Source organism: Diadema setosum, chromosome 10 (assembly GCF_964275005.1).
Source record: "Diadema setosum chromosome 10, eeDiaSeto1, whole genome shotgun sequence".
In the NCBI taxonomy this organism is placed as follows: Eukaryota; Metazoa; Echinodermata; class Echinoidea; order Diadematoida; family Diadematidae; genus Diadema; species Diadema setosum.
In genome coordinates this window covers 23,659,968-23,684,867 of record NC_092694.1, presented here as the reverse complement: position 1 = coordinate 23,684,867, position 24,900 = coordinate 23,659,968, and the positions used below count along the sequence as shown (strand labels likewise).

The window sequence follows — 24,900 nt, the reverse complement described above, 5'->3', positions numbered from 1 at the left end:
GCTACAAATTTACTGTCTTTATGTGTGTGTGTGTGGGGGGGGGGGGGGGGGTCGAAGAAAAAACTAAAATCTGACATTGCAGGAAAAAGGTATGTTTTACGTCATGTGATGAGAAAGGGTGGAATAGTGTCCAGTTGAATTGATCATGATTATATAACTTTGATTTGAAAAATGAAAGAAGTGGGTCATGAATGAGCACGGTGACTGTCCTTCTGTCTTTTGTCAGTTTGTTGAACTACACCGTATCTCATCCTGATACTATTTACATTGTATATTCTATGAGACCACAACACTGTTGAGTGCAGGCATAGACTTTTGCTTTGAGCAGTTCAACCAAAACATCTTGTCAGGAAATTGCAAGGAAGTGGGATCACCTTTTCGGAAGGAAACGTCTAATTTTACATAATTTTATGAGACATATAATACCTCTGTATATATTATACTAACTTCAGTAGTGATAATTTTAGGATATTCCTGACGCAACATCTTATGAGTTGATGCTGAGCTTAAAAAAAACAACAAACAACAACAATGAAAGAATGATAATAAGTGAAGATCACAGACACTGATAATGGGTATACAGTCAATGGTTTGCTGTCAACTTTTGCATCGATCATCAACAGGTTTGTGATTTTCCATGATAGAGGAAAAAGTGTGAAGAGGACGGAGGAAAAAAAAAGAAGAACCAGTGATGTGTGTGTGGGAGAGAGAGATAGTGAGAGAGACACTGATAAACATATGTTTGTATGTTAACAGCTTTAGTCCGCACTTTCCAAATGTCTCATGCACTTCGGAAATAAAGTGCTGGGACCCAAGGTAATACAATTTGCATGCGTTCAGATGAGAGTTCTTGACAAAGACATGCCTGGAAGGAGGCTTTACTCCTGGGAAAGGATTTCTCCTCCTCCTTCAAGATACATCAAAAGCAGAAGCAACATACCTTGATACTCAAAGTGCTTTCTCCAGAATGGACCAAATGTTTTGAAAGAGTGATGGTTTACTTTCGACTGTTCAATGTACAGTGTAGTTGACAGCCAGTGAGTCATGGAATGTGGCGTCCTACTGGGCCCATAAAAAGAGTTAAATATTGTGGAACAAAGCTGTTGCTTCGATTTCAAAGTTTGTGAGACTGTTCATACAGGGTGTACCATGCATTGCTACATCGTTTTACTCATTTTGAACCAACCTTGGCCTTGAGATTCTGCTGAATGATTATGTCACAAACATGAAGTTTCGTCCTCTCATGCAAGACAGAAAGAGTTGAATTTGCATGAAGTGTTTAGAGACATTTTATAAAGCAGTTGTTATGTTTCCCATTTTACGTGTTGCACTAAATATACGACAAACTCTTCAATTTATCTGATCTGGCAGAATGCCTTTCAATAACTTAAATCCAGCTTGCACATGTTAGTATTTGCGTTGTCAGGCAAACCACTGGAAAGCATTGTGGTTGTCAGAAGCAGTCTTTGTTCTCAAGGTCTGCATTAAATTTAAAACATAAAACTGGAACTTCTGGTCCATTGAGGGGTACCTTGCAAGGTGGGATATTAAGGTGGGATATCATTGAAATGTGACCAAATCCTAATACAATGTGTGAAGACTCCACTGAAAACCAAGCTGTTAGCTCTGATGTTGAACCAGCCTAAAGTTTCTTGTTTTTTTTTGGTGTGTCAGAATTGATTTTGATTTTGTCAGTGATGATTTTTGTTGATCCGTTTAAAATAACTGTTTTAAAGCCAAACACAGTCTTACCAAGTCTCCCTAATTCTGCACGAGCCTTCATAATAAAAGTTAGCTTTTTTATTTCCCGACAGAAGGTATAAAAGCTTGTCCGATCTAGGAAAGATTGGCTATATATACATTTGTAACATGCAGGTAATACCATATGTTACAATCCCTGAAAGCTCTCTTCAACCCCTTTTCAAGCTTTTCAACCTCCCAGATTTTGCTGTGTTCTCTTGGCACTGCTGCAGACATCTCTCTCCTACACCCCAAGTCATGGTAAAGAGATTGGTCTTGAACTTTGGTACCCTTAATGGAGAAAAGGTCTTGACTTTTACTTCTGTGTTACAGGGCATGTACAGTGTATGGACATTTTTTTTTTTTTTTTGATTATTGTCCCTGCAGACTTGGATGATGTTCTGCTTTCTGTGCCTGCCTGGTCAAAGGTCATTACTGCTACATCATGTTGCCTCATGTTCATGGCTGTGTCCTAAAGGCAGATTAAGTCCTTATCAACTCACAGAGGAGAGACGAGAAATTGAAGGAAAGAAAAAATGCGACTTGGGAAACTGCAGTTTGTTGACGTAAAATGCTGAAGTAAAAAGAAGCAAATTTGGGCTTGAATTTTATAGATCAGTGCTATACTGTAGTTTTATAGGCCTAGATGATTTCAGGAACAGAAATACGACTGTGGGTGCTTGCTTGCTGATCCTGCCAATATGGCCTGTAAATGTTTAATTATTATACAAAATCTTCAATTCATGGGAATTAACAAGTCTGCCTTGTTTCTCACCATTTATACCTTGTGCATTGCTGCGTAAAACTGAATTATATTGATGTCACATTTTGTGGGTGCAACCTAGACATCAGTTCAGACCAGGATATACATGTATTTTTGATACAAAGTGCACTGGCCTCGACCAGCAGATGCTTTGAAAAGCCTATTGAATCCTGGATTTAGCCAATTGGAGATCGAAGGTAAATGGAGGTGAAATATCCGTGGCATTGCCCCACTACTTTTAAGCATTCCGATCTGTTCTACTATCATCAAATATCTCTTTACAGTATGAAGCTTAAAATTTTGAGATTGTTCCCCTTCATGTTGAGCTCATGGTCCCTAATCTTATCAGTTTATCAACAAATATGCATAGTCATAACTGCCTGGATTCATTGATGTACAGGTACCTTGTCGTGGTGGTACAGTGAAATAGATAACATAGTGGGATCTCTGCAGGGACAAATGAATAAATGAATGACTTGCTGAAAGAACACTTCACAGACCTACCAAGTCTCACACATTAGGCGTGAGACTCGCACCTCAAGGGTCTTTCTCAACCCACATGCCTGACAAGGTTTTTTTTTTTTTGCTCATGCCTCACAGCCCCTCCTCAAAAAACAAACAAACAAGCAAACAAACAAGCAAACAGATACATGGATTCCCCCCCCCAAAAAAAAAAAAAACAAAAACACAAAAAACAAACAAACAAACAAACAAACACACAATTTAGGACAATCTTCTTATAATCTGAATAAGTGAAAATATCATATTTAGTATGCCCCAAATGGTATGATTTACAGCTGTAAAATTGCTGCAAAGCTCTTTACTGTGGAGGCAACCTCCTTTTTTATCCTCTGGTGGTGGTAATGCGCCATAAAATCTCATGCCTTCAGTAGTTGTTGTATGACCTTGGCATCTCCGACTTCAAGGTGACGGTGACTTTTCTTTGAAAGGAACCTGCTAAGAGCAGACATGAATACATGTCACTATTTTTATGACTGTGGGGGAGCACATACAATCAAGGAGGTATTATACCTCCTTGATACAATCAAGCCATTCAATGTATGCATCCTTAATGCCAGTTTTGCCTTTGTCTAGTCACATTTTCTCAGAAGTGCATTTACAATTGTACTTGCTGTGTGCAGTACGTAGGCCTAAGTAGTACATCATTCGCTGATCTCCACAAAATTCACCTTTAATATACCTATGTAGTGGCCTCGCCGAAAGCAATGACGTGAGGATTAGGATATGGTCCTGGAGCTGAGGAATCATGCCACACTAAAGAACCCTAATATTGGAAGACTTCACTTTTATGTCTTCCTGTCGTAGAAGCAATCCTGATTTATGTGTACATGGCAGTACATCGTACATGTACATAATTAGTATACATATGTTCCATCTAAGGTTGGTATTCTGCTGAAAGATAGAGATGGCTCTAGGTACAATTTGTAGATATACTACACATAGATAGATATAAGATAGATAGATAGATAGATAGATAGATAGATAGGTAGATAGATAGGTTGTACATGTAGATAGATAAGGAGAGAGACAGGAGAGAGGGAGAGTGAGAGAGAGAGAGGCTAGCTGTGATTTTTTTTAATACTTCACAGCCTAGTGTTTTTTGAGGGGTTTTTTGACAGCTGAAGGGTTTTTTTGTTTGTTTTTTTAAAGGATTTTTAAAAGGAAAAATTGTATAATACTTTTTACTACATGGCCACAGTGCCCCACCTTCATTTTGATATATCTAATCAATCAACATAAATTTCTTATTTACATTCTTACTTGTATTTTTATTCACAGGACAAGATCCAAGTAGTGTTTGACAACCTCATCCAACTCGACCATCCCAACATTGTCAAGTTCTACAAGTACTGGACAGACACCAAGTCAGACAGAGATAAGCCAAGGGTAAGAAGTGATGTCCACATAAAAGTACAGCATAGCTTATGACTCGGGTAGATCACGAGAGAGGTCTGCCTTAAAATGCCAATGGCATGAGCAAGGTTTGTGAATGACTGAATCCCACATGTGAATCATTGTGGTGAAGATTGTTTTTTACATTGCATACTGTACATTGTACGTTGAGGAGGCAAGTTTGAACTGTTCCTGCTTGTTCTATCAGCAAGTATTGTTTGCACTTTTATCATTAGATATCTACCACAAAGTTTTTTATGTTTTTTACTTAAAAGGCTGTATGATGGATTTTCTTTGATTTTCATTTGAATTGTGGCATTGTTGGTGGATGGCTAAAAAGAAACTGGTGCCAGGGGAAAAAATTTGGTCAGCATAAAAGCAACAGATCAGTTAAACTTTTAGGAAAGATCAGACTAGCAATTGTATGATACTTGTCATATATTTATTTGAATTTTAGTGAACATATCAATATGATGCTGTTGATAGCTGTCCTCTTCTTATCTCATGCAAAGAAATACCCCCACCCCCCCCAAAAAAAGTGCCCTCCAATGTGTTTGAAAAGCTTTCAAGATCTTTCATTGTCTGAGCTAACTTCAGGTGAGTCTGATGTCAGTTGTTATCAAAATTGCTTTAACAGAATTATATGAACACCTTGAAGAATGCACAATATTATGACTTTCCTGGGTCACATGATTGTGATTTTTTTTTTATTGCTGTCCTCACTCTATGCAAAGAGACTGTGCATGCACACACAGGCACACACACACACACACACACACACTCGCACTCACACAATTTTAAATGACCTCTGATGCAGTCTGAAAGGGTTGACCTTTCTTTGTCTTGGCTAATATCAGGTGAGTGTGATATCAGTTTATACAGGTTGGACAGAATTGTGACTCAGAAGAGGCTATAAAAGAATGAGAAAAAAAAAATATGATTTTTCTCAAATTCTGCTGGGTCTCTTGCAAGCAAGGTCACAGTCAAGATTGTGCTTAACCCGTTACGGACTGACTGATTTTGCGACAACAAGCAGTTCCCATAGACACATTTGCTGGAATATACTTGGGACTTGCCATCAACGGGTTAAAAAATCTTGTGCATGCTATAATATGGGAAACCTTGTAGCACATTGTACACACCTTCCAAAGTCCCTGGCACAGAAAAGCTTGATGGCATGTGTGGTGATTCACCAACATTTTAATAGTAGCAGTAAACTCTACTACTACACCTCCAGTTTACAGTACATTGTACCTTCAAGCTCAAAGCATCAAAATCGTTGTTTTTTTTTTTTTATATGCAGTATTTTGTGTTCTTTTCTTCTTCTTTTTTTTTCCAAAAATACTGCAGGTTATGTGGAATATACTGTTTTCCCAAATTTTGTTTCTACACATGTCTAATTCAAAGGAAGGTAAAAAACTGTTTATAGATCTACCAAATATAAACCTTTCCAACCTCTAGAATACTGTCACGCTGGAATTGTTTGTGTTTGCATTTGCAAATTTTGCAATAGCCAAGATTCACTATATTGACATGCATGTGAAAATTGAGAAAATTTCATGCCGTGAAAATGTTTTGTTTTACAGTGCTGCAATACTGTTTACAAAGAAGTCATCTCTGCTTTATCAGTGTCTTTAAATAGAAATGTCTCCTACTTTTGCCTTTTTAGCGATATATTAGTGATTTTAGCATCTACACATTTGTACATGTATTGTATTTCCCTGCCCAGGTAATCTTCATCACTGAGTACATGTCGTCCGGCTCGCTGAAGCAGTTCCTGAAGAGGATCAAGAAGGACAAGAGGAACATCCAGGAGAAGTCCTGGAGGAGATGGTGCACACAAATTCTATCAGCTTTAAGGTAGGCATCCACATCATAAGTAGATAGACAGTCAAACCTGCCTTAGAGGCCACCTGCCTATAATGGACACTTTTTTTCATCTTCCTTGGGTGGCTGCTATAGATAGGGTTGACTGTGTATGTGTATATGCTACATGTATGTTTGTTGCAGTGGCATTTGTTTTGCTTTACTTTGTGTTGGGGGGGGGGGGCATTATGGCTCAGTGAGAACATACTGTAGGAGTGATACAGAGGTCCTGTGGTAGCTTGTTGAAATTCAAACTCAAATAGCAGACTTCCAACCTTTTCCTTCTTTTTGTCAATATGGCATGAGGTGTCCAGTTGAAAACAGTTTGCTGACTGTTTCTTGCCACCTAGGGCAAAACGACATTGGGCTGGTATCACGGTCGTCCATTTTCCAGAGTGTCTGTGTGTTTGAGGACAGATTACCATTACTTACTGGTTCTCTACTCCGGCACAATGTGGCAAGTGAGGTAGGATCTCTCATGAGTTGGGGTACTCTTATTTGGAAATCGTCACTTTCTATCTTCTCCAAGAGACACAGTGTTGCCCGTGAATAGAGGGGATGGCTTGGCGACTCACGACATTGCTTGTCGGTCTCACTGGGCCTCTCAACGATGGAGACATCTTGATTATGATCGTACAAGGCAGGCTTATTACAATCTGCCGGCTTAGTTTGCGTGTCTATCTTCCGTAGGCGTAAAAAACAACTTTGTACGTCACCGGAGGACAGGTAGGGAATGATTGGAAGGAAAAAAGGCAGAAAAGGATTGTAATGAGATGGAAATATGTGACAATGTAAAATAAGAAGCAGAAAGAATGCAAAGAAGGAAACACTGATTACCTTGTACTTGCAACATTTCAAGGTACATGTACCTATATAGTGGCTCCGAGAATAATGTAGCTGTGTAGTGGCTCTTGTATATATTCCTAGAGTTAATAAACCTGACCTGGATCCAGTAAACTTCATTACGACAGTGTAATGTGAATACACGCAAGGCCTTGCTCAAGAAGATTGGGAAGGCTGGACATTTCTTTATTGCGTGTTCTCGTTTTACACAGCTCCATCGTGCGAGATTACATGCGATAAGTCGCAGCTTGTGCAAAATAGCCTTTTCGGACGGTTTCTACAAGAAAAATAGAAACAAAAGCAGGACCTGTGGAAAAGAAAAATTGACTTGAAAAAGACATTACTGTTCACTGTTCACTGTGAGAAGGCCCATTTCAAGGAGAGATATCACTCCATTTTGCAATCCACAAGGGTCTCAACTTAATCTTTGGAAGATATGAGACTAGTACAGGTGGCTCAATGTACATCATTGTGATTTGTGCATCGCTTTGTGATGAATATTACTCTCGACACTAGAGTTACTGGGTGTCCAATAGCATCACACAAGGTGTGGGTCTCCAACCTAAAGGTGAAATCCAGTTTTCTTCTCTTGTAGATCAGTGTTTTATTGATGAACTTCATTCTCTTGGCGTGCATGTGGGAGACTTGGCTTCTGCATTCATTTTAGTCCTGATATACGCTGTATATCAGATCCATTAGTACTCATCACACGTTGTGGCGCCCGCATTAACACTTGTGCGAATAGGCAGGATTATTTAACAATCCAAATTGAAATACAGTGTTGGGTGTACAATCTGCCAGGGTTTAGCAGACTCCTACATCCTATCTCTTGGCATGTTGTATCAAATTGCTTCTTGTGGAATTGTGTGTTTTTCCCCAGCGGAGAAGGTTTTAACGTGAACCCGACCCCATTCACAAAACCTGGCTCATAATATGCGGGTCGTGGAAAAAATTCTTTGCCAAGACTGCTTTGTTGGTCCCAGTGTGAGCTGGAACAGGGTTCCCCATCAAAGCTTGAATGGAAATGTTGGTGACACGTCTTGGATGACATCCATATTACAAAGCCTCCCCCACACAGATGTCAGCCTTTACCCATTCCCTCCCCCCCCCCCCCCCCCCCCACCCCCATTGCCTCTCACTCTTCTCATTACTTTTGGCAACCTGTTTGCATACAGTGTCAAAGGTAATTTGATGTGACACCCCGAGAGGGTTTAAGAGTGATGACATGATATGTCACGTCACTGTATATTTAGTGCCAGAGTGTGACGTCTAAATTAAATAAGAAATCCACTTGGCATCGTGTAAGATTTACGGATGACCAAAAATGTAAGATATGCTGGGTGCACAGGATCACTTTCTTGCCTCAAGCGGTTGGGGGAAAAAAAAATAAGTAAAAGAAAAAGAAAACTAACACTATAAAACACGTACTCCAGAAAAAGGGATTAGAAAGGAAGTGGAAAAGCCTAGTTTTTAGAGGGATTTCTTTTCTCTGTGACTTGGTTCTTCCAATGTGATGGGCAGTTTTGTTACTGCACTTTACTTTGTTTTTAAAACCCTACGGTCTGTATCCATAATTTGGCAGTTGCAAAATGAGTTTAGTATGAGTTATGCACAGCCTGTGATGATTGGGTCATGTAAAGTAATTAGAACTTGCCCTAATTAAACCTCTGACTAATATTGATAGCAGGATTGTGTGTCTGGTGGAGACCCCTTTGTTGACTGATTAGATGATCAAGTGTTCAGATTTGAGGACCGCTACTGTTGGTCAGCCAAACACTGTAGGAAAGTATTAATTGTCACACAGGACATTGCATAGTGCATCGCCCTTTCTTTGACAGTGAAGTTACGTAATTCATTGACGCTCCCTATCAACACTCTCTGAAGGGGGTTGTAAAGTCACGCCTATTGTGATGTAAGAAGTGGAGGTACATTTGAGGTTGAGCAAGTTTAGGAAGTACATCCCTATTATGGACATGCAAGATGTGTATTCTAGTGTACACATGATAGTAAAACTTCAGAAACTGGCCCAAACCAGATATGTACTTTCTCTTCAAAGCAAAGCAATGGGTGTTTGCTTTGGGTGCTTGAAGTAAACCTGGTTGCCTGGATGTTCCCTTTAACTTAAAGGAAGACAAGTTTGTCCCTTTTATATGTTAACCCGTTGAAGACGGACTGATTTTGCTATAACACGCATTTCCCATAGACACTTGCCCGAGTATACTCGGGACTCGTCCTCAACGGGTTAAAAGTTGGACAAAGTTTTTAAACTGTATAGTGTACCCTACCCCACTGCCCCCCCCCCCCTTTCTTGATGATCACTTCATCATATCTTTCCAGATTTAACTTTCTGATGTTGATGTGTGCTTGCCGTAGCAGGGCTTTACAAATGATATTTTAGCCACTTGCCTGAATAAACACTGGAGCAAGGGTCCTACAAATGTTATAGTAAACAGGCAATTGTCTGATTCAATTTGCTTGCCGGATGGCAGATTTTAATTTCCCTGGACACATAGTCAAGCGGGGTTCAGCACCCTGCCTTGGATAGGATAATAGACAAGTGCTTGTAAATAATGGAGACCATTGGTGTGTGAAAAGGGGAGGGGGAAAACGATTACTGTTTTCCCCTCAGCTTGGATGGTTATTTTAATTCTGTTGTAATTAGCTGCTGTGCATACAGTGTGGTATACCATAACAAAGTGTAGTGGTGCATGTGCATTGAACCATGATAACCACACACACAGAAAGGAAGGGGCCATTGAAGAAGGAATCTTGAGAGACTTAAAATAGCCCTGCCATGGTATGGTCCAGTGTCTATCCCTTCCTGATGAACAAAAAGCTACATGTGTTGTACATATATGCAATGTAGTGGCAGATTAAAGAATGTCTAATGAGTGGTAAGCTTGATGGGGGGGGGGGTCAAATTTGGATACAGGATACAGGTACAGTACCAACAAATATTTGTTCAGTGATAATTGTTCTTTGCTGGTTTTTGTTGATTTTTTCCCCTTTATGGTATCTACTAGAGAAAGAGAGAGAAAGAAAGAAAAAAAAAAACATTACCTGATGTTAGAATGTTAACTTCATGCCAAAGGCAACTTCATACCATTATTTATTCTTTTGAACATAAAAGGTATGCTACAAGTTCACATTTAAAGGGTGTGTGCAGTTCTGGTTGAGGTGAGGATTTAGCTTTTAACGTTTTGCGAGATATTCAGAAACCACTCTATGAGATATCAAAGAGCATGCAGTTCTAAGGGGTATCAAAAGTTTATTCGATGAAAATCGGTTTGAAATGGCCGAGATATCAAAAAAACAAGGTGAAACAAAGAGATCCTAATAAAGTTGTGGCGTGTCGCCTTCCATTATTAGCACTTTTTTGGATATCTCAGCCATTTGAAAACCAAATTTCATCAAATAAACGTTGAATCCTTCTTAAAATTATATGCTCTTTCATATTTCATAAGAGGCTTTTCATTATCTCACTTAGGAATGTTCAAAACATGAATCCCCACCTCAACCAGTACTGTACAATCCCTTTAAATGCTTGATGTTAGTTAGTAAATATCTACAATAAATGCAGCTCATTTTCCTGAAACTTTTCCATGAATCGACTGCAGGATGGGAATAGGGCAGAAGAAGATGATGATGATGATGATAAGTTATTCAAAATACCTTCTTGATCCTTGAAGAAGTATTCCCTGTTGCAGCTTTCCGTAGGAAGCTATAGGGCCTACTGGGATGGTACACGGTGGCATCAAAGGCCAGTGGACAGAGTGTATTATTTTACAGATAGAAAATTTTATAATCAATTATGCAAATGAAAATTAGACCTAATACCTTTCTCACAATTAAATCTGTCATTCACTTTCAGAGCTCTAGGAAATGTGCTCTCATACACTTTGCTATGTTACATGATTGGTGAAGTCTTTTGAAACCCGTGATATTAGTGTCCAAGAGTATGTACCCTGCCATAGCTTGACACACTCTGTAAACAAAATAATCAAATCTCGTTCAGCCTCCGAAGAGGATCTTGGCTGCAGAATTTACAAACCCTGCCAAGTTCCACATAATTTGAGGCCAGTGTGTGTATTGGGAGTGTATCAGAGAGGGCTCAATAGCATGACATTCTCAGATCAGACTTCTTCCTTGTTTGCAAATACTTATAGGTGTCTTATCAATTCCTCTAAAATTTTGGAATGCATCTCCTGTTCTGAGTGAGCTATAAAAAATTTCCATAGATACAGTATAAAACGTTGAAGTAAAATATACTGTACATTTTATGCACTTGTTTTAAACCTACTATAGTCTTTTGAATAGCATTCTATATCATTGCCCCCTTTCCATTCTACCAATATTGTTCATATCTGAGATGGGCAGCTATGTATAAATCACTGTATGTATTTAACAGGTGGGGTATAAACTTGTACAAACCTGATGTAAAATAAGTATGAATGTGCCTGTTAAAATCATGGGGCCATTGTCCAACTGTCCATCAGGGCAGGTGGGAGAGATATTTTGTAAACTCTGAACTCCGGCACGTTGATAGTGCAGTTTTTACTTTCTTTTTCTTTCTTTTTTTGGGGGGGGGGGGGAGGGCAGGGGAGTGGCTTGGGCTGTTGGAGAGGGCTAAGGCCAGGGTATATGGGTCAATGGTAGGGAATTCTGTCATAAATCAACTTTTGCTTACTGTAGTTTGTGTTCTTTTAACAGAAAGAGCAAACTGGTCAGGGAAGGGCCACCAAATGAGTAATGACCAGGGTGCAAAGCTATTATCACTGGCTCAGCTGTGTTACAGGGGCAACTTCTGGATTTCTCTTCCACGGCAATTCTTGCGGAAGTTGTTCTTTTGGGAGTGGATTTTGGGATATAAGGAATGAGTGGAATTTATAGCTATGGCACTCTTGCATAAATGTAGACATTGAAACTGCTTCTTGAAGCTAGGCCTAGGCATAGGGCAATAAGTCTAAAGTAAGCTTACTACAAACAATGTACAACAGTATGTTCACATTTGTAATGCATGCACACACACACACACATACTCACACATATACAAACAGAAGGAGTTCAGAATCATCAGTTTGAGATTGTGTGTGTGTGTGTAGTTGTTAGCATTTTTGTGTACATGGAAGTTCCTCTGAGTAATTCCTGTTCAACCCACTTTTGCTGGACTGCTTACTGCCAAGTCTCGGAATACAGTTGTGTGCATAGTTAAGTTTCTGCATACATGTATGTACTGTTGTCAGTGTCCCCCATGTTTACCCAGACACTTCAAAGCAGTCCCACCACCAAGACTCTGGGGGGTGATATCAATCACACACGAAGATGATGGTTGATGCGCCGATCGGTCCCTGTCCCTGCACGTAGGGCAGCCCGACACCTGGGGTGATGCTGCCCCCACCTCAGCGTGACACTGTGAGCATCAAATGGCCTGGGTCTTCTATCACACTGAAATTAGCTGCAGGCCATCACCTGAGCATGATTTTAACTCAAAGTGCTCTCACCTTTACATTAATCCTTACATTTCATAGTGCCTTTTTACCCCCCCCCCCCCCCCCCCAATTATAAACTAAAGTTGTATGTTTGTTGCTGTTCAGAGTAGTTACTTGGGATATTTTTAATGCTGGATAGATAGGGGCCTATTCTATCAAGCTGCTTTGGTACATTTATGTTGTATTATTAGTTCTACCATGTGATGACACTATTTTTCTGAATCAAACTTCTGCATTGGTGCATCTGTATTACTTTTCAGAAGAAAGTCACAATTAGAACAAGGAATGGTTTGAGTTTTATACAAAAATTGTTGCTTTTTTGAACTAACAGTAATACCCAGTAATTTTTGTCCTTTTCAAAGTTTCTTGTTTCACATAAATTTCCCGTTTTATGCATTTGTGCTTCTATTTTGTCAGTGTCCTATTCTGTTTCATTTTATTTCAGATGAAGTCGGTTGAATGGTATGAAACTGATATGTAGGAACTCCTTACATACAACTGTATACATTGCAGCACTGTGCTTGACTGGTACTACGTGTGTAGTAATTATACGATGGCTAGAGTTCAGATGCACTCTTGACATTTGATCGTGCAGTAAGGTAGAAACTTGCCATATTTACGGAACAAAGAATTTATGTAGAGTGCTCAGTCTTTTCCACATTAGTAGAAGGATGTGGCGAGAGAACAGAAACCATTTTAATTTTATCTCCTTTCCTTGGTCTTCCTTTTTGTCCAGTTTGTTTTTCCTTTGTGTATTTCACATACACACACACAGTCACACACACACACACACACGGGGGGGGGGGGGGGGGGGGGCGCTTATGAAAGCTTTGTTGTCGTTTCCCTGCACGGGCAGATTCGATGTATTTATGACAGGATGAACTTCACACACTTCATTGTGGAAAAAATCAAAACAAACAAATAGGCCGACATTGTACGCCATGAACATCCAGCACAGGATGGCAATTCAGTGACTGTCAGTTTTGGGGTTCATCTTACCTTTTCAGACATTGTCAAGCATTATGAAGTGCAATGCACTTTTTGACAGTTTGATCACAATACGCATCATATGTGAGACAAGATTTGTACTGGTGTGCGAAAGCCAGCAGGATAACTTGTGAAAATTGTTGAATTTATTGAACATGATAACCCCATTACCAACTGCATGACAATGTTAATGCTGCCCTTACGTAGGAATTAAATATCAATACATAGCAAGGTTTGGGCATTCTTTGGATGATTTTTCTTTCTCTCCTTCTTCTTCTTCTTCTTCTTCTTCTTCTTCTTCTTCATCTTCTTCTTCTTTTTCAATGTTAATAATGATGTGAGTACAGTTTATCCTACCCTTCAGACTTTAATAGTTAATTATGTTTGTATTGTAACTGATGATGAAACTCCTATGGTATACTGGTCCGTACATCATTATCAACACAACACAACACAGTATCCTTTATCATATTCCTTGATAGGAAAACACGGTGAATATACCCATAGTGGCGTAAAATACCTGGTATCAATCTCTAAACTGTTGGGGGGGATGTGATCATACAAGGTGTATCTTCTTGTTTGTTCTTGTTGTGAGAAATGTAAATATTTGTTTAGGTTTAACAGAATGGATGGTGTGAAGTGGATATAAAAAAAGAAAAAAAAAAGAGGGGCAAATACACAAGTGGAGGTAAGATTTCTAACTTCCACTAAACCAAGGTCAAGAGTGCTGGTGGTGCAAAGGCTCAGTTCATTTGTGGAAATAATCTGCACATTCTTAATTCAAGCCCCCCAGAGACTAAATGTCATTGTCCCTAGAAGTTCAGACTGCATGACTTTCAAGAAGTGGGCCGATCTGGGCCTGACACCTCAGACTCAAACTACTCTTGGACAAAGGCTATAATGTGGGATAGTCACCTATTTGCAGGGATGAGAGTTGTGTTTACAAGGGGGACTTTGGGATTTGTCTTCTGTCTCCTTCCACTGATCTACCCCCCCCCCCCCTTCTTATTTGATTATTGGCTCTTTCCCTTCTCAGCCTAAGCTTCTCTCTGGTTGTATCCAAAGCACAGCTTCCAATGTGTGTGTCATTCTCTATGAGCAAAATGCCAGGATGGCTGCATTCACACACACCTGTAATTGACTTCTTCTTTCTTTTTTTTAATCAATCTTGCTACGTGGTACAAAAACTGATGATTCTTATTAGTGGTCACCAAGATGGTCTCACAAAAATGATTTACTCTCATGATAGGTACATTGTGATGCCAAAATCGATCCAGCTTGATTTCTTTTTGAATCTCTCAGTAATAATCTGCCCCGTATGGCATGTGTGAATGGCATGCGAAGACCATCAACTTTTTAAACCCATAATGCATCTCCCCACACAAGGTGAATACACTTTGGTGCCCGTGATCACGCTCCAGTCATTATTTAGGCCTACGTGTATGCATGTGCATTCTAAAGATTCAGAATGGTTCATTTGCAGCTGTGTGATTTTTTTTTTTTAGGCCTTGCATAAATGGTAGCAAATCAAATGGATTTTTGCATCACGATGCAAAAACAGACAGGTATAAGTCCGGTGTGTGAATGTGACTAGGTAGATTGATAGAAGAAAGTAAGATGACCCTGTGAGGTTACCCCATCCTATTTCTCCCACCAAATTTTTACATGAATGCAGCAATGTGACTTCCAAAAAGCATACATGCACCAAAAAACAAGATGACAGTGACAAATATTAAAAAATCATTTAGAATTGATGATAATTTCAGTAAGTTTTTTTTTTTCTCTCTCTCCTCAGGCTCACATTGAACATGTTTGAAACATCAGGATCCAATTTATTTATGCTGGTATCCCACTGTGATCATGATTTTGAGCACTGTGATGTGTAATTTATCAGAGTGCCTGCTGCGCTTACAGAGGGCCATCACTGAGCAAGACCGCCTCCCCTTCCCCACCCCAACCTACTTTTGTACCACCATCTCCTGTGCAATTTACGTATGTCGTAAGGAGACTTTACTGCCATGGGCATCCTCCAGGCGCTGTAATGACTGTAATGAATATTTCATGAAAATCATACATCTTATGAGATGAACATGATTTGAATGTCTGGATGCACATTGTGTGTACATTGTAGGGAACTGTAAACCATTCTCTACTGCACCACACGTCAAAAGCTCTGATCTGCGAAGTTCCCAAATACCCCTCCCCCCCCCCCCCCCCTTTGGCATTACTCTGCAAATAGTTTTATATACAAAGAACAGCTGCATTGTAGCTGGGGGATTCGATGATCCCATTCTTTTGTGATGTATCGCTATTGATGGGTCTGGTCATAAAGACTAGTCCACCACTGTAAACTAGACCTGTGTGTGTACAGTGACTCAAATGACGGAGGGACCATAGAGGTGTGAAAAAGGGTGAAACCAAAGCTTCAGTTTACGGATGTATCTCTCATGCTGGAGAGAGGCGCTGTATCCAAAAGCTATCACATACCTCCGCACTAGTGTTTAACCCACTGGCCCCCAACGGGCAAAAATGACCCCTGTCTTTGCCCCAAGTTCACAAAAGTACTCAAGAGGGAATTTCAACAGATACTCGATTCTAATTACATTTCTGGTTTTGTGAACCTGCCTATTCCTATTAAACGTTTTGAAATTTTTTTTGAGTAATCAGACAGTGAAATGAGTCTCTTCACTGATCACTACAATTTACAGCCTATTGGTGCCAGAGTCTATACAACAGCCAAGTCACAAACTCAGTGACTGATTAGTCAAACATCAACTCTTTGTATGCTTTGTAGACATACAATTACCCCTGAAATATATCCTGTGAAAATAAGCCTAACTAGGTGATAAAAAGAAAAAGAAAAGAAAAGAAAAATGAAAAGTACAGTGTATATTATGTACACAAATACTGGCATTACCTATGTATGTGAACTCATGCCAAACTGAATGGGGGGGGGGGGATAATCTTTGAAATGCCATGACACACTTAAAACTTCAGGAATATCAAGGAGTGATACAGTTTTATCAAAATCAAAATGCACTATTATAGAAACGGTAATCTCTGGCTCATGTTTATTGAGAGCACAGCGATTTGACAAAGTATATAAAATTTCCCAAAACCAGAAAAAGAATTTGAACTCTACAGCTTCAATTGCATATAAAGTCCTTTCCGAAGCTTTCTTTCTTCTTTTTCATATGCTTTCAAAAAGGAATGAATGAACAAACTTGTAGCCTGTAGGAAATACCTAAAGAGTTATTCTGTATGGAGCATCAAACCTTCGCTACAGTAACATTAACAGCACATAAACCCACACATTTTAATATTCTCGACGGGTGTGGAGAGAGAGGCGCCTCACTCACCAGACTGGCGTGTCTCTTGAGGTATTCATCGAGTTTGAATCCCCACCTAGGGGTTTCAACGTGCATCCACAGCTTGAATATTCACTCTCACTTTCCTCATCTTTTCCATTGTATCCAGTCGGTTGTGTTTTTATGCCCATTTGTATACTTTAGGAAAAGTGAGGAGGAAAAAAAAAAATAGGAAGGGGGCGGAGGAGGAAGGAGTGATCCTAAGGCATCTGAGCTGCCAGGCCCTGTAGATGTGAGTAGAACATTAAGAGTCTGGGACCCGTAAGACATGGAGAAACTGATCTTTAGTTTGCCCGGGCCCGAAGGATACGTGAACAATACAGGGGAAAAGAGTAGACAGCATGAAGCTCCGTTAACCCAGGAGCTACTAACAGAGAGTAGCTCCATGGTTAACCCTCAGTGATTTCCGTCGCCATTGAAAGGGGATTATCGCCGACAAAAGATATGTATCAAGCTTCATTCACGAGCGTTCCCCCATCTTGTGTCCAAATTGATTCTTGGGAAGACAGGAGTTATTTTCAAGTCATTGTCTGGCTTGGGTGACTCAGTAAACACATTCTCCTTTTTTTTAATCATTGATTGATAATAATCCCTCCTGTTCAGAGAAAGGAAAAATTCAAAGAACCACCCCACATCTGACGTGCAATGCTGTATCCTCCTTCTGGTATCTGTCAGTTGTGGACCCCATGTTTGTGAAGCAAATGTACAAGAAAGAGTGAGCAGTCACTACTGGCATTTTTGACAGGTATAGATTACAGAAATAGCAAAAAAAAAAAAAGAGATTTCATATAGCACAAGGATGTAAGGTATCATCAACACTTGCTGTTGAAATACCTAGTAACTAATCAAAGTAAAGTGAAATCCACAAATTCACCAAGTCACTTGCCTCCACCACAGCGACTCTTGCTGTGTTAATACATAGGGACTGTAGCTGTGTTTAATAAATCTATGGATTCTATTTATTGATTTTATTTTTCAGCAATGATGATTTTCAAAGTCTAAGAAATGTTCATTTCGATTGTTTTTAGGACAGTATGAAAAATGTTTCAAGCAGATAGGCACATGGGAAATAGTTCTCTGTGGTGTGATCCCCTGTGTCTCAATCGAAATACACCACAGCATCATTTGAGATATTGTTCATGCTAGGTCAGTGGGAAACGCAGAAAGTGAGTAGGCTGAGCGAATATTTTCAAGACAGCATCTTGAGTGGAGGCCATCCACTAATGAGTTGCTATCAGGAGATATTCATCGTTTTTTATTGACTTCTGGGTCGTAAAAGGGGGTCAGCCAGGCACAGGAGTGTTCATTTTTGTGGCTGTATTGATTTAACCCCACAAGAGTATATTGTGCCAAGTTGGCTGTGAAGATGACTAAACTTGAACTGCAAATTGATCCAAAGCCAAATCCACATGTAGGGAACATTCAATTGTTGGCTTGGCAAGCAGACCCCCAAATTACGAAGTGCTGAGGGAGGTCCTGTTTTTCATTAGTTTACACCTGCGTAACTAGGTGGGGGGGGGGGGGCAAATTGGATCCCGTGCGCGGCCATTTCCAAATGTTGGAGAGCTGTGATATCAATGTATCTGATACTAGTTAAAATTCCACTTTGGTTACAGCTCCTAGCTATATTGTTTCTCCAAAAGTGTACGTGTACGGTGTAGCTACTTCTTGTTGCGTGGCTTTTGACTCTGTAATGAGTTTTTGAGCATCTCACAGGCTGGATAATTATCGTCTGCTGCTGTATTCCAAAGGCCTGATGTTTTTCTGTGTGATGTTGTCTGCTGTTGATGGAGCGTGACACGCACACCAGTATGACATTTGGGAAATTGAAGCTATCCAACCGTTACTATTGTTTACAGTATTGAATATTCAAGTACTTATCCCATTCCAATCACTCCACTATTATAGAGAAGTACTTACACATAGTTTGTACTGACAGGAGCACTTTGATGGAAGGTAAAGATTACCAGTAGTCACATTTTGAACAAAGTAAAACAGATAATGTGAAAGAAAGTCCATTTAAATATCAGTTGCCTATTGATCACTCATGTAACAGTAGTCTTTTTTCATATGTACCATGGGACTACATAGCCTTTTAAACTGAGCATTTTGTGCATAAAAGAGGGAGAAAATTGACCTTTCTTGACTTCCCATCTGGGCACTTGTTCAATGCATTCATGAAGAAGTGGGCCTACTTGTACCACAAGAAGATGCCCTGAATATGTCCATACCATAGTAGTCAAGAAACTGTCTGCTATTAGCAAGACAAAGAAAGAGAAGAATTATTGAGGTTGTTTTTTTTCACATGGATACAAAACTTTGCTGGTGTTCAAACATGGCAAGAAAAACAAACAAACAAACAAACAAACAAAAACTCATTTGGCTGCTAGTGCTAGGGATATACTTTAAATCCCGTAGTTACTGTGCGTGCCTAAACAAAGACTGGAGCATCACCCTGGACACTCTCACCCTGGACAAATAGTGTGGGAAGTTGCATCAATTAATTTTATTAAAGAATTTAAAAAAAAAATATATATATACAGTATCACACATAATTTATGAGAGTTTAACACATACAAAAAGAGGTCAAACAAACTGATTTTTGCATTCCATGCAGATTGCGAACTTTTTTTTATATCCCCACATAAGAATTATCTGGGGGTTTTTTGCATTGCAAAAAAATTGATTTTTATGGAACATCTTCAGGTGTGTATGAACAGGCCTCAAGTCTCATTTTCATCCGAGTTGTTGTGCACACAGTCCCAGGGGCGTAGAATCTAGACAGCTGCCAGGCTACCCACAAAACACCATTTTTAGTGACTCCAAGATATTTCAGTTGTAAAAAAAAAAGATTGTGTGTTACACACTTTAAACTCGCTCAACCCTCCACTGAGCCGTTGATGATTTTCATTTTCCATGATGCTGCAGATTTATAGATGACAATTCTCTGCGAGCTAATACCTCACGTGATTTATGTTTGAGATTTAGGTACATATTTTTTAAGTATTGCAATCCTAGTCTGATGACATGGTGCTTCTCTGTGTCAGCACAACCCAAGCAGTTGAGTTGATGTTAGGATCATTTTTGTATTGACCAAAAGTCCTTTGTTTTTGCCAGAGGGACTATGGGGGTTGTGGTTTATTGTCTCAATTCACTGGAGAATGCAGGAGAACTGTTTCTTGCTCTTTATGGATGATTGCAATCAGTGATTATAAATTACAAATTTCCACATACATCCTGTTCTCTGATACATCTAGATTGAGCACATTGATGATGTTATGATAATTGACCCAATATCGACACAGACAGGTTTCGCATTCCCTTTTTATTTGTAATAAGTTGCCATGGTATGATGATTTGCACCATTGGATTGCTGGTTCTCAAATAACTTTGACGGTGTGTTTTTGTTCCTTATTTAGTGTAATGTCTAGGCCTACAGTTAATGTTAAAAAAAAAAAAAGACTTACGAGTCTGAAAAAAGTTCCATTTTTGTTTTGCAGGAAGCCATCTCAAACATTAAATTGCACCATCCCCTTTAAACGTTAGGACTTTATATAGGGTCATAGGCTGCATTCATCTAACTTGAGATAGAGAATCACGTTTCAAAATATGTTTGGAATGGTGTTTGTGATTCTCGGGGTGCCGCATTTATCTACCCATCATCGAATATCGATTCGAGTGTTGTCACTGCGCAGCTGCTTTGCGCAGTTCGGCCCAAGAAGCAGAGGTCAACTGATGCCTGTGTTGTAACCTGCGGGTTGGATACTACATGAAAGGTGACCTTGGCAGCTCGGAGATATAAGCACATTTCAAAACGACATTGCATTTATCTACACTCAAGAAAGGCGATCGTGGTCTCTAATGCATTTCAAAACTCCCTTTGAATGGCGTTTCAAATCTGCATTTTTAAATGCGTTTGAAAACACGGTTGCGTTTATTCATCACCCGAAAATGCCTCAAACGTGCTTAGGATCGTGATTCTGCCTCAGAAAATTTTTTGAGATAAAAGCACAATCCATTGATACAATGTACGTTCGTAAATTGTACTGTATTGTTGGGGAATCCCTTGATGCCTTTTGAATAGGGGCCTCTAGTCTTCACTACTCACAGAGTGTTTGTGTTGTATGTACGGGACATTGTACATACACAGCATTCTCGAGTTATTTGGGATATAAGGAATTCACAGAATAGTTGATCGCAATATACCCATGCGTAGATATCAGAGTGAGCTTATTCATTACATTCATTTTGGACTGCTCTGTGTGTATACAGTATATAAATATGCAGAAATGGAAAAGGGAAGTGAGAAAATGATAACACCAACAAGCACCGATATCAATACAGCCAGCACAAGTGTGTACAAGGTTTGTGTTTGTGAAGCCAGGTACTGGAGTATCATCGGTCACTACTTCAAGGAGAAAACTGCAGTTACTACTACTGGTACCTTATGGTCTCTTGCAATGTTTATACATTGTACAGTGGACAAAAATGATAGTCTACAAAAATCTAGCTCCGTGACATACTAAGAATTACATTGAAAGCAACTTTGACAGTTTTTGCTCCAGTGAATGTTCACTGTGTATTTTTAAAAGTCACTGGTTGACTGCAAATGTTGATGCAAGTATCATACTTGCCAACATTTTCATTTGAGAAAGCGGTAGAATCCAGGATGCCTATGCGAGCAGCGCTAGCTTGAATGCTAATGAAATCTTTCAAAAGAGTCTACCGCCAAATGCGGTAGAGTTGGCAAGTATGAAGTATTATAAAGCTGATGATTATCTAGCTAGATGTAGTATTCTGTATTTAAATTGTTTCTGCTGTGAATCACTTTACAGGTAGCGGCAGCATTAATTTTTGCAGCAGCTTCTGACAAGTAGAGAACCAAGAAGCTAACAAAAAGAAACAGCTTTACGAAGATACACCCTGCACTTTTAGATATCTTTGTGTGTACACACTTTTGTCATTGATTTGGAGTTCTCTACTTTGTGGCAAATTAGGTAATCTAAAATGATGACTCATTTTAAAGACAGGTCTGAACATTCCACCGATTGTTGTATTGTTAGCACCGCGTCAATGAAACTTTTTGTATTTCTTTTGTAACAGAGGTTGAACAGCCGTAGGCTACTACATGTAGCTAGTATTCAAATATTCCAGTGAGCCTTACTGCATTAGTTTCCTTTCTTTTCAATAGATCCTTATATTGTAGTCATTCTGGATAGAATATGACTTCATCTTATGATAGCAAATTTCATCTGCTCAGGAATTCCATTTTCTATAGAAATCAGAAAATATGCAGAGTTCTTAAAAAAATTATATATATATATATATATTCACAACACTTTCAGCAAAGGTGAATGTCATGGTACTTTGGTAGTCAGGGAACCTCTTGCACTGCACTTGCCCCAGTGGGACTCTTTGGTTGTCCCACTCATTTGAGTAGCATTTTGATATGTGTCTGTTTTGCTATGTTTGTTTTTATGTTTGTGTGCTGATGCAAGCCTCAATACTGAATGCACATCGTGAAGTTGTGTCTTCTTTGATTCTGCTGTAGAGCATGCTTCCTTGTAATCCTTTGCGGAATTTTGCCCAATGCCATTACATGCTTATTTCAGCCAGCAAGGAAGTTGCAGAGACAGCTTTATACTTGATACTGTAGGGTATAAATAGCATCAATCAAAACACACGTTCCTCCCCCCCCCCCCCCACACACACACACTCGTACACATTCTGACACTGTAGTATCATATCATACTGTGTCACTTGTAATGACATTACAGTGAAAGGTACATACGGTGTAAGCTTTAATCAAATGTCTACTGGCAGTGATTAAGGATCTGTTCACATTGGGTTTGGGTGTCAGAGGGGCCTGTTCACAATCTATTTTCAGGACACAGCGATGGGCCGAATCATGTGAACAAATCACATTTAAAACAGCCACCTATACAAAAAGGCTTTCCAGCAGAGTATGGGACAGTGCTGGCTTTAGTATTTGTGATGATCTATGCGTCTGTTGCCTTATTTAGCCACACTTTATGTCGTTCAGCAAACACTTGCGGAAAGTGGCTTGAACTTGCAATAGTGTTTTGATTATAGTTGCAGGATTGGCATGCTGCCATAATTGGCACAAGATACATGTATCTTGCAGTTTACCACTTCCATCTGATTTACAAAAAGAAAAAGAAAAAAAAAGAAAAAAGGTTTTCAAGCAAACTTAAAGGGATGGTACCGTATTGGTGGAGATGAGAATTTGGCTTTTAACTTTTTGCGAGATACCAAGAAAACTCTTATGATATAGTACAGAGCATACCATTTTAAGAGGAATTCAAAGTTTGATGAAAATCGGGTTTGGAATGACTGAAACATCCAAAAACAAAGTAAGACAAAGCGATCGTAATAGAGTGTGGGTCCCACACTTTATTGGAAACGCTCTTTTTTGGATATCTCAGCCATTTCAAAACCAATTTTCATCAAATAAACGTTGAATTCCTCAAAGAATTACATGCTCTTTCATATTTTAGAAGAGGTTTCTCATTATCTCACCAAAAAATGTTAGAAACCGGAAATTAGGTCTCAGACTCTCAACCAAAACTATACAATCCTTTTAAGTCGGAGAGAGAAACAGAGAAAAAGAGAACAGCATACAAACATTTCCCTATTGTTTTCAATATTACTTCTGTAAATGATCTTCCCATGAAAAGTACTGTCTTTTGAATGTATAATGTCCTTGGTAATGCAATTTGGTAATGGCAGCAACTTTCTAGATCATGGAGTCTAGATTATGACACACGGCAGTTATTTCAAACTTTTTTATCATCACTTTTCTTTTCTTTTTGTTGTTCTTGTTGTTCATGCAGTTACTTGCATTCCTGTGACCCGCCAATCATTCACGGTAACCTCACCACGGACACTGTCTTTATCCAGCACAATGGTCTCATCAAGATCGGATCAGGTTAGTTGTGATGTTGTCGTATTGGTTTGGCCATATGAAGAGTTTCATTGCAAAACAGGTTTTAATACCATTTTTAAGCATTTCAGTGTAAGTCCGTCATCAGATGGAGCAAAACAAAACCTTTTCATTGTAATGTGCTTCACTTGTTGCATAAAAAGGATTTTTGTTGAAGTTATTAGAATTATGGCATATTTTCTTATTATTTCCTCTTTTTTTGGAGATTTCATCACAAATATCTTGAATTCACAAGAATGGAGTTAGCCTATTTTCCAATCAAACTCTTCATATCTGCTCTAACTTGTGATTCATGCTGAAACTTTTCAGATGGCAAAATGATTCAGATAAAGCAGTATGGAAGGTCTTTGATAGTTGCAGCCATGATCCCTTTTGTCATACTTACGTATCATTCACAACAGTGTTATGAGGAAATAATGGCACCTTAAGTGATTGTTTTGAGAGCCACTAGTAAGCAAACTGTTATTGTAATGTTTGAGTTCAGCAACTCATTGTTGATTAGATAAGAATGTTTAGTAATTTTGCAATTATGTCTCAACAGCCCACCTCACTTTCTTGTTGGGCTCGGGTAACTTTCATCTTTTTTATCTCTGTATGGGCAGGTAGAAGATTCTCCAGTATAAAGTGGGAAGCTTTTCCATTTTTATCTTGTTGTGTTTCTTTCGTTACAGTTGCTCCCGATGCAATAAACAACCATGTGAAAACGTACACTGAGGAGCAGAGAAACATGCACTACATTGCGCCGGAGTATGGGGGTAAGTTTGAGTGGATGGGTGCAGGGGTGGGGGTGGGGGGGGGGTGGGAGGGATCAGTTACTGTCTTCATGGGGGAACCTGCTTGGGGATGAGAGTGGTGGAGGTGGAGGAGGAGGAGAAAGGAGGTGGGGGAGAGGGAGGAGGAGGGGGAGGGGTGAGGGTACCTTGAGAGAGCAAGTGGCAGGTGGATTTATTGGGGGGGGGGTTGCAT

At 39.4% G+C, this 24,900-nt stretch overlaps 1 protein-coding gene across 1 annotated transcript in view; it reads left to right on the top strand.

Annotated features, from left to right (window-relative positions):
* LOC140234500 (nuclear receptor-binding protein-like) overlaps positions 1-24,900 on the top strand; it is a 64,302-nt gene that overhangs the window by 14,832 nt on the left and 24,570 nt on the right. Inside the window, exons 3-6 of the mRNA XM_072314541.1 lie at positions 4,304-4,411; positions 6,147-6,277; positions 23,825-23,919; positions 24,606-24,689. Of these exons, the coding sequence (XP_072170642.1) occupies positions 4,304-4,411; positions 6,147-6,277; positions 23,825-23,919; positions 24,606-24,689 (418 nt within the window). The remainder of the gene's footprint in view (positions 1-4,303; positions 4,412-6,146; positions 6,278-23,824; positions 23,920-24,605; positions 24,690-24,900) is intronic.